General features: G+C 43.8%; 1 protein-coding gene across 4 annotated transcripts; it reads right to left on the minus strand.

The window, feature by feature from the left end:
* Positions 1-1,041: 1,041 nt before the first annotated feature.
* Positions 1,042-9,703, minus strand: si:ch211-132p1.2 (proteinase-activated receptor 4). Of its 4 annotated transcripts, none has more exons than XM_061236904.1 (5): positions 9,431-9,703; positions 4,732-8,029; positions 2,997-3,061; positions 2,188-2,342; positions 1,042-1,467 (listed from the first exon to the last, which is right to left on the minus strand). In XM_061236904.1, the coding sequence occupies exons 1-2, from the start codon at positions 9,531-9,533 to the stop codon at positions 6,963-6,965; spliced, it is 1,170 nt and encodes a 389-aa protein (XP_061092888.1). In that variant the 5' UTR covers positions 9,534-9,703; the 3' UTR covers positions 1,042-1,467; positions 2,188-2,342; positions 2,997-3,061; positions 4,732-6,962. The 4 variants fall into 4 exon arrangements, with proteins under 4 accessions (XP_061092888.1, XP_061092885.1, XP_061092887.1 ...); XM_061236901.1 differs by having other exon boundaries at positions 2,976-3,061; XM_061236903.1 differs by having other exon boundaries at positions 2,997-3,064.
* Positions 9,704-10,150: the final 447 nt, after the last annotated feature.

The following is a 10,150-nucleotide window of genomic DNA, read 5'->3' on the forward strand; positions in this document are numbered from 1 at the left end:
ACCTTAGTCGTGTACCTTTGCCACTAGGCTACAGGCTGCCCCTTGACAGAGGACGTTTCATGCACCTACAGTTCAGAGACAGTGGGCCTTTTCGACATGGGATGACACTAGATGTATTCCTGCCCCATCGCTGCGTGTGGTAACGTGCGCTTATGTATGAATAAGCGCACATTAACAAGAACACATTGACTTTGTTGACTTTGCATTCAGCCCGGTGGTAATTATCCCACAAATCACAGTCACGGGGACACAACTGTTTATCACTGAACAGCCCCGTAATGGTGATTAATCAAGCTGAGCAAAACCACTCTGGAGGCTGGCAGGGTGAGGGGGCAATCTGGGGTCAGCCATGTTTAATCTGCGGAGTTTCTGGGTTTACACAACGCTCTGGCTGGCCGGGCCTCCGCGGAGGGTTAGAATAAACCAGCCGATAGAGTCGCTACGCTGTAACGGACATTTGCACACGCTTTTTTTTTTTTTCATACATGAGAAATGTCATTCGCCGGCTGGCGCTGAAAGCAGGGCAGGAGGGTTGCCAGTGGCATTGCCTTTTATGGAAGTGAAACGGAGCAGAGTGGTGTCACCAGGGCGGCGAATTGCAGCCCAACGGCTCACTCAGTCATGCACTGCAGAACGGTAACGGGGCCTGAACCTGTTCTTCAGCGTTAACAAGCGGCAATCCATTTTAATGAGAGCCATTCATCAGCGCCTGCCTCCGTTTTTAATTGTGTCCTGTTTGATAGATAATGGAGTATAATTGAGCGGGGTGCCTTAAACCAGGTCAGAATTAATGGGGCTGCTAACGGACGGACCTTATCTACAGAACACGGGCTGGCTCATTGTTCATTTCTGAATGCGTGCTCGCTGTGGACCCAAGATCGTCCCTATCCTATTTGTTCCACCAGGGGCATACTTCAGTGTCACTGTAACCCTAGGTGTGTTTTGTGGGGGTTCAAAGCCAGGGGTCTGCAGTAAAGTATATTTGTGATGTGAGAATTGCAAGTGACACTTTTGTTGAAAATGAGTTATATACGCATAAAAAAAGTTTTAAAAGTTTAATGTAAAAGGCTCAATATTTCAGAGGTGCATAAGTACGGACAGAAACCTGTAATTCACAGAGCTTGTACTGACATTTTGTGTGTGTGTGTGTGTGTGTGTGTGTGTGTGTGTGTGTGTGTGTGTATGTGTGTGTATGCGTCAAATGTAGTATACAAATAATAGATTTTATGTGAATCTCTGAAATGAAAAAAGTTAATTCAACAAGCTCATGATTTTGCCTGTTCATTTGTAACATGCATTATACATTTTAATCTTCAGTAAAGTAAGTAAAAAAACAGAAAAGGCAGTTGAGTTATGACACAACTTGGATGGAACAGCTTGCCCCTGTTAACTAAAACTCTGGTCATCCTCCTCCTCCTCTTCCTCTTCCCGTTCCTCTTCCTGTCCTGCACCTGCATCTCTCAGTGGCTGCGGGCAGGGAAAGGTCATGAGTAGACCATGAATACGGACAGCATGAAGGCATAGTTACTGAGGACTCATTTGCTGTGTTACAAATGAAGCACGTCACACATTTTGTTTTTGCATGTGTAAATTGTAGTTTACGCATGAAAAAAGCCAATCATTTCACATGACTTCATGTGACCTATTTTCACATGTGGACATTTTTATTCATGTGTAAAAAGGTACATTTCACATATGATTTTTTTTGTAATGGGCAGTCTGGGTATATTTTTTGTAGGTGTATAAGTTATACAATAATTTTTGATTTTTTTTTCAGTTCAGTGAATTTCAGTTATACAATATTGATGCTGTGGGGGAATACATTTGATCCATCCTAGGTACTTGGGAGCAGTGGGCAGCCACACTGCAGCACCCAGGGATCAACTCCAGTTCTGAGACCAGTGCCTTGGTCAAGGGCAACGGCAGGAGTATACCGAACCTAATATACGTGTATAGTAGATGCCAGACAAAGTGTAGCTTCAGCCTCCTTCAATTCCACTGCATCTACATTCTGTTAGCAGATTTACTGTAATGTAACAGGGGTGTTCTACCTGGAGTATATTCTCATGAATATAAAATGGTGTGGACTCAGCAGGATTTCAGCAGTGTGCTGCAAAGGTTGTGTTTCGCTGAGCTGTAGCACTGCTTGTGCAGTTGAGTTTCTGACGAGACGATTTGAGTCTTTACCGTGTAATGTGACTTCTCTAATTGTTTGTCCTTTTGTCCTTTGCCCTCCTGGGCGCCCTTGCGTCCGTTTCGAGCCCTTCGCCGGTAGAACAGCCACAGGGACGCCACAACGATAGCCAGGGATGTGACCACCACACCCACCATCACTGACATGTCTTTGGGACAGTGCAGAAGTTAGTGTTAGCAACAGCCTGTTCACTTCACCTCTAGTAAGCTATCCTATCCATTAAGCTTTGTTAGTGTTGCTGTTTCCTGTGCCATACAAGTGTACAGTGACAACTGTAATGACTGTTTACTTTTAAAGGGTGGACCCCAGGAAGACTAGCGAAGGGGGATCAGAATAAAGATCTGACATAAATGTATGAAGCCTGCAGGATTTAAAGAACATGCCAATGAAGATACTCTTCATATCCATTTGGATATTCTATGAGTATTACACTCAGACCTGGGTCAAATGTGTAATTGCTTTGGATTAAAATACTTTTCTGTGCTCGATTGATCTTGCCTGGTGAAATGGAGCCAACCAAGAGGACTAGAAGATGGAGTTTACAGTTTCCATGAGTATTTCATACAGTAGGTTCCAATACAGAAGAAAATCTCAGTAAAGTGAAGAGAAATTGTATTTGAATCCAAAACTATTCATTATTTGAGCCAGGTCTGCTGTGTTGTAAACTACACCCTCAGATCATATGTAATGTACAGGATCTTTCATTTGTATAAACAAAGCGCAATGCCACATGAATGCAGAACACAACAGTCAGTTCTAATTTTGTGGTCTAGCTGTTCACCATCACTCTGGGTTACTTCACCAGAATCCATGAGGCCATCAGGTGGAGAGTAGGTGTATAACAAATCTGGAATGACACACCAGTACCTGCTAAACAAAACAATCCATGTCAGTCATCACACAATATCTAAATGTTTTACTAAAATAGTGCAAGATGCTGATTCTCATCCAACGTCGGAGCAGCTGCACAGAATTCCATGTGCCAAACATCTACTGAGGGAATTTTAAAAAAAGTAATTATATTATCTATATTGCAGGGATCACCGAAGAGAGATTGAGAGCCAGTTGTCCACCAGGTGGCAGCACACAGCCATACAGCTCAAAAAACGCTTTTTGCTGAACAATTTCCCTACCAAGTGAGGGCGACAAAGAGCAAAACATTCGGTCACCTCAGAGTTATATCACCACAGACCTGAGTCATACGTTTGAATTTATACGAACTTTGAAAAACAGTTGGTGAAACAGTTCTAAACAAACATCCTAAATCTACTGCATTACTTATTTGTGCTGTTGGGAAATCCTCGTAATTATTATGGTGTCTTATTGAGGTGTGTTCAACATGCCTTAAATTCACTTATTGATTCTGAATCAAGCTCTGGAGTTAAATATGAAAAAATTAGATGATACCCTGAACAATTTGAGTGCTCAGAACGGACGACCACCAAGGCCTGCTTGCAAAAGAGACTTTAATCTTAAAATAAAATTTGTACATTTACTACATTTTTCAGCTTTTCTATGGTTGGAGAAGACTTAATACAAATGCGTCTTCACTAACACAAGTCTCTGAGTTGACTCTGGCACGAGAAGCTTTAGGGTACATTTTTACAACTTCTCATTTTCAGGAAAGGAAAAATATGAAAAGACCTTTAAATGACCTTAAAATCAAATCAGACAGCCTATTTCCTTTGAGAATCGGCAGTAAGCACCGACTGGCACGGCAATTCTTTGGGCCCATTAAAAAGGAAATCAATTTAGAGGACTCTTTAAAGTGTGTTCTGTCGGCGCGCTGAGAGAAAGTGCGCCAAATCTCCCCTCCTCAACCCTATCTGAAAAAAAGAAAAACAGCTATTGATCTGCGCTGAATACCGAGCATTAGGCAGCCAGTAAAAACACAAACAAAAGAGAAAGGTCATTTTAGTCACCATGGTAACTGCAAATGTAGGTTTCGAACTAATAGTAGCACTTCTACTTTACGTCTTCTGCTTCTGCCTGCAGTGAAGTGCTGTCGAACAAGCCACCAAGGAAATGGGCATACAGCAGTTTAACGACTTCCAAACCCCAAAATCAATCAAATCCCACGAACATATATCACAATTTCTTCACGTATTGAGGTAAATTCAATAACATAGTTGCAAAATGTAATGGATTTGAAAATGGCAGGTCAGCAAAAAAAATTTTAAACAGATAAAATGTGTATACTGTAGATACAGCCAAAATTCTAGATTGTAAACAATGAACAGCATCTCCCCTTTACAGACCCAGTTATACCGACACAGATTATTAACTATTTTGTATGGAGAATCAAATTGTTTGTGAAACGGGCCCTGTATTGTTTCGCCAAAAGGAGCTACGTAGGATTTTTCCTGCACTTCCCTTGAATTTGGTTTACAGCTTTGTTTCACCACATGAGAATGTAAACATCCATCTGGAGACATTCCAAAGGTAAATTGGACTGGTCAGTATTCAAAAGGACCGCATGAGTAGGCTTGATAATTGACTAGTCGAGTGAATGGAAGAGATCGTCAAACGTGACCTACCTGAATGAATGAATGAATGAATGAAGGTGTCTTTTGCGATCCCGTTTGAGAGGCCCTGTAAATGTGAGCCATCTGAAACAGGGCTCTGTCACCCCTCCACCCTGGCCGGGACTGCTGTGTCATTTTTGCCCTTATCTCCTCAGACAACTGCGCTTAAAAGACGTTACTTGGGGCAGCTACTGGCAGTCTGGCATAAGCTTGATTATGCATTCGAGGCGTAGGCTAAAGCTGGCGCTGGTGGGCTCCATTCTTTCTGACGTTTACCCGTTTCAACCACAACCACAAATTTACACTGAAAAATCTCTTTGCGTTTCATGACATCGCTTTTCAGCGTGTACCGTTATTGCTTTTTCTAGATCTTGGAATGCCCTCGTTTAACCTGTCACGTGAGTTAAAATGAAAAGGCGCGTCCGTAGGCATGTTCCGTGGTGTGAGACAAACCATCTGCTAGACTCCGAGTACTTTTTCTGTCTTCCTGCTTGCTTTGGCTCGACAGCCATCGCGGAAACATTTACTAATCATCCCGTTATTACAATTAGCCTATCTCCAGTGGACAGAAACGGACATGTTTGGCACGTAGATTAACTCATATCTGAGAACGGGGCCGTATGTTGGGTGTCTATTCAGATGAATAGGATAATTATTCATAATCTGCAACCCAGCTGGAAAAAGGAATATATTATTAAATAAAATGTTCGGCATGAGAGCAGCCTTTGACTTGTCAACGTGACTTTAAGACAAAAATGTTGCTTGGTTATCGTGTGAATATCGTTATTTTGTGACCGAATCGTTATTTTGTTCCGAAATAACTCACCGGCAGTAACTCATAGAGACCATCCACTGACAGACATGAGACCAGAGACAATTTTCACACTTTTTTAATAGCTGAATATATTTTTCACAAGACGCAGACAGCAATGATATATTTAAAATACTGCATCTTTTGTTTTTGTTACAGCATAAACTGTTAGATCTGTGTTTTCTCAGTCCCTCTAAAGCCGACCAGGCTCCCCGGGGAGCCGTGTGCATTCTGTTTCTCTTTCCGACCTTAAATGGCATTCCTAAAGAATATAATAATGTGAAATGATGGTTTACTCTCTTAACCAACCTCTTATGTTAAGGGTTTACTACCGCTTTATGTTTGGGGTCAAATTGACAGTTTAAATAAACGACAATTGACAGTCTCTCAAATGACTAGCCTTTTATCCATTTTATCAATAAATATGAAAAATCTGTGAGAAACATCTCACCAGAAACCTGAGATGAAAATAAAAAAAGGTTGTATATTTTCTGACACGTTATACAGTTACAGAGGGTCAAAATAAGCCCATACAACACATGCAAAGATGGTACAGGACTTCTGAAAACAAAGCATCATGTTTACTATTTAATCAAAATTGAAAATGAAAAAAAAATCATACAGTATCAGGATGAAAAAAGGTTAACTGCTTTTTAAGAGATGTCAAACACTGAATGGGGTCAAATTGACCCCAAACATAATAGGAGAGTTAATACTGCGTTGAGTCAAAACCGATATGACCAAATGAATATTAAATTTTTCAACTTGTGAGCTTTTAAACAGTCAGATACGTTCTCCCTTAGCTTCTCATTTCTAATAATAAATAACGGCGTAATTTCCGTAATGTACTGTGGCAAATGTCCCCTTTGACACATATTCCATGTTCTACTCGGACTGCTTCATTGGTGGACCTACAGCTGCAATCAGTGAACTCCTAAACGGACAGCTGCTAATTAGAGCAAGCTAAATTGTCTGTGAAAAATTAAGAGTTTGAAGCAAAACCAACTGGCAATCAGCCAAACCTGCACTGTGTTAAAATTGTGAAAAGAAAATTGTGGTTAGAAAAGAAAAGCACACAGAGACACGTCAGGACCAAGCCTGGGCACCCTTGCTCAAACTGGTCTGTGAGTAGCAGTTACCTCTAAAGGCGAGATGTCTGATGGATGTCAGTGTTGAGACCCTCCAGTAGTTTTGCCAATGAAAACAAAACATCTCAGGACATCCAAGAGTCAAAATGTTTTTGTGAAGACAGTTATCACTTGGAAAGTCTTTCTCGGTTCAACAAAATGCAAAAAAAAAAAAAGGAATCAAAGAATATTACTGTGCGGGGATCACATATGGCACAATAACATTATATAGTAAACATATACAGTCCTCTGTAAATACTTTATTTTTTTGTGGGGATATTTTTCTGGGATCTCAAGGCGTGTTTTTATCCGTTTGAGTCCGGCTCTGTAGTAACATTGAACTTGGACAGCAGGGTGCTTTGGGACTTCCCAGAAGGCCCTGACGCGGACGACGATATCTGATTGGTTGAGGAGGCCTCCTTGTCCGCACCCCCACCACAGCAGAACAGGGCCTTCCTGACCTTGGCCCTGAAGTCCTCGGACACAAAGTAGAAGATGAAGGGGTCGAAGCAGCTGTTGAAGGAGCTGAGCGCCAGGCTGACCATGTAGGGCACGTAGAGGTCCTGCCCGTCGTCGGTCATGAACGAGTCGGAGTAGTGCAGGAGGAGGATGACGTTGCTGGGCAGGAAACAGACGACGAAGATCAGCATCACCAGGGCGGTGACGCGCACCGCGTGGGCGTAGCGCTGCCCCCCGGCCAGCAGGGTGCGCAGCACCGAGCCGTAGCAGAACAGGACGACCAGCAGGGGCAGCAGGAAGCAGACGGCGAAGAGCGTGGCGAAGTAGGGGTAGAAGAAGTGCTCCTGCTCCTCCTCGGGAAGGGCGTCGTGGCAGGTGGTGATGCGCGGCGCGCTGAGCGCGTAGGACTGGCGTGACGCCAGCAGGGGCGCCATGGCCGCCAGGACCACCAGCCACACCGCCGCGCTCATGCACAGGGACACCCGCCGACCGCGGAGGGTCCGGGCCCCGAACGGGTGCACCAGGGCCACGTAGCGGTCCACGCTAACCAGCGTCAGGCACAGCACGGACCCGTACATGTTGCCGTAGAACAGGGCCGTGACCAGCCGGCACAGGGCCTCGCCGAACACCCAGTGGTTGTGGTTGAAGTGGTAGAAGATGCGGAAGGGCAGGAAGGTCAGCAGCATGAGGTCGGTGGCCGTCAGGTTGATCAGGAGCGTGGTGGAGGGCAGCTTCTTGGTGCGGAAGAGCAGGACCCAGAGGGCGATGAGGTTAGTGGGGAGGCCGATGAGGAAGGCCAGCAGGTAGAGACAGGGCACCAGGAGGACCGTGGTGGGGGCTTGGATCTCCTCCGTCTGCTTGTCCCCCAGGACCGACTGGTTACATTTGGTGATCAGTTTGAACGTCCGCAGTACTGTCACACATGGGGGAGGGGTTTCACAGAAAAGGGTTTTTTTGTCATTACCAAAATAACAACACAGACTCCTGGCTCTCAGTTCTATATTCCTGTTACATTATAGTCATTTAGCTGAGGCTTTTATCCCAAGTGACTTACAGTTGATTAGGCTAAGCGGGGACAATCCCCCCTGGAGCAACGGGGGCTAAGGGCCTTGCTCAAGGGCCCAACAGCTGTGCAGATCATATTGTGGCTACACCAGAGCTTGAACCACCAATAAGTGTCCCATCTGTTTTTTATTAGGTGGCGGTACACAGAGCTAGTGCTATCTACAGGAAGACAATGAACAAATGACTCACTGTTCATCAACGACATCATATTGCTTTTGCAACACTCTAAAAATGGAACATTTCATTGAAAATATGCTCTATTGTAAAAAGCACTGTTTACAATATTCAGACAATATTTTACATTAAATATCTACCTAAATTAGTCATTTAATCTGCATATAGGGGTTGTGACACACATACTCATGTACATATTGTACGCAACCACACATGTGTGCACGCACACACACGCACACACTCCTACACACACTCACACAAACATGGACACACAAACACATGTTTTCAGTTACAGAAGGAATGTAATGAATTCCAGTCTAGCTTAGGGTACATGAAATAGCCTTTCATTCCACCAGTGAAGAAAGCACAGCAATTGCTGCCATTTACTATAACAAGACCAGTTCAAATCTCTCCCCATCTTGGGTCATTACCATTTGCATAACGTTTCTTTACGAGCTACATTATGTGTAAAAATAAACATATGAAATATCAGGATAGTCTTTACTAGAGGCAAATGCATTCAAATATCAAAAGTCATGAAAGAGTGAAAATAAGTTGAACAGCCAAAAACAAGTATGAAGACATGTAGAAAAAGTATACGCATTTACAGTATATGCACAGACACACGCACACACAGAAACGTGCAAAATCAAGCAGACATGGAAATAAATATACAGTGCATACCCAAATTCACGACTTTCAATATGTTATGGTTTTACATTCCTGTCTATTGTTTCCTCTAACACATTTAACATTTCAAATTGTATTTAGGGGGGTACTGAGGGGAAAAAAGTCTTTAGATATTTATCTGTGGCAAGATTACCAGCACTGATTTCTCCTTTTCAGCATATGAAGCATGTGCGGTACACATTCTGTCCATAATTCCTATGGTCTTCATCATCAGTATAATCAACATCATCATCATCATCATCACTGGCGTTATGTTCTCTGTGAGCTTTCTCGCCGCCGTTAGCAGAAGCTGCACCTCAGAGCCCGGACGCCTCACGTCCCTTTCCCGGGAGTTTGACCGGGACAGAAAGAAGAAGAAGAAGAAGAAGAAGACATGGAAACTCACGAACGGACGTTGGGGGGCACTCCTCCGTCGGAGCGGCAGAGGAACCGGCAAGGAGCAGCAGGAGCAGCAGGAGCAGCAGGGCTGGGGACCTGGGGAGAGCCATTGTGCTCCAGTGAGTCGCTTCTCTCTTCCCTCCCCAACTACCAACTGGAACTGAAGGGCCACTTTCCCCCCCTGGAATGTGTTAGCACGCTTTCTCTCTCTCCCTCTCTCTCTCTCTCACTCACGCGTGTCTGCTCTCTTCCTCTCTCTCTCTCTCTCTCTCTCTCTCTCACTCTGTCTAACTGACCACAGCATTAGCTTCAGAAGGGAAGTGCCTTCTGAAGTGTTTATTGTTCTCTCTTTCAGAGAACAGGAAGTGATGCCATCCAACAGTCTCCATCCTGTGGTCAGAGATCAGGACAGTCAGTCAGTCTCAGGCCATGCTCCATTCATATCCCTTAAGTGGCTCAGCCACTGCGTGCCACCAACCGGTGACTTACAAGCCGAATAACAGGCATAGTTCTCCGTGGTAAAAACACGGTGTTTGCTTGGTTATTTTTATTTATTTTATTTCTCCTTTACTTAACCAGGTGAGTCCCATTGAGACTGTTATCTCTTTTACAAGGGAGCCCTGGCCAAGGGAGGAGCAAGCAGAGACGACAACATGAAGTTCAATACAATAAAAAGGCACAACACAATTACACGTTAATACAATAAATTATGGTATGTTACTGATAA

This window comes from Conger conger, chromosome 3, assembly GCF_963514075.1.
Source record: "Conger conger chromosome 3, fConCon1.1, whole genome shotgun sequence".
Taxonomy (NCBI): domain Eukaryota; kingdom Metazoa; phylum Chordata; class Actinopteri; order Anguilliformes; family Congridae; genus Conger; species Conger conger.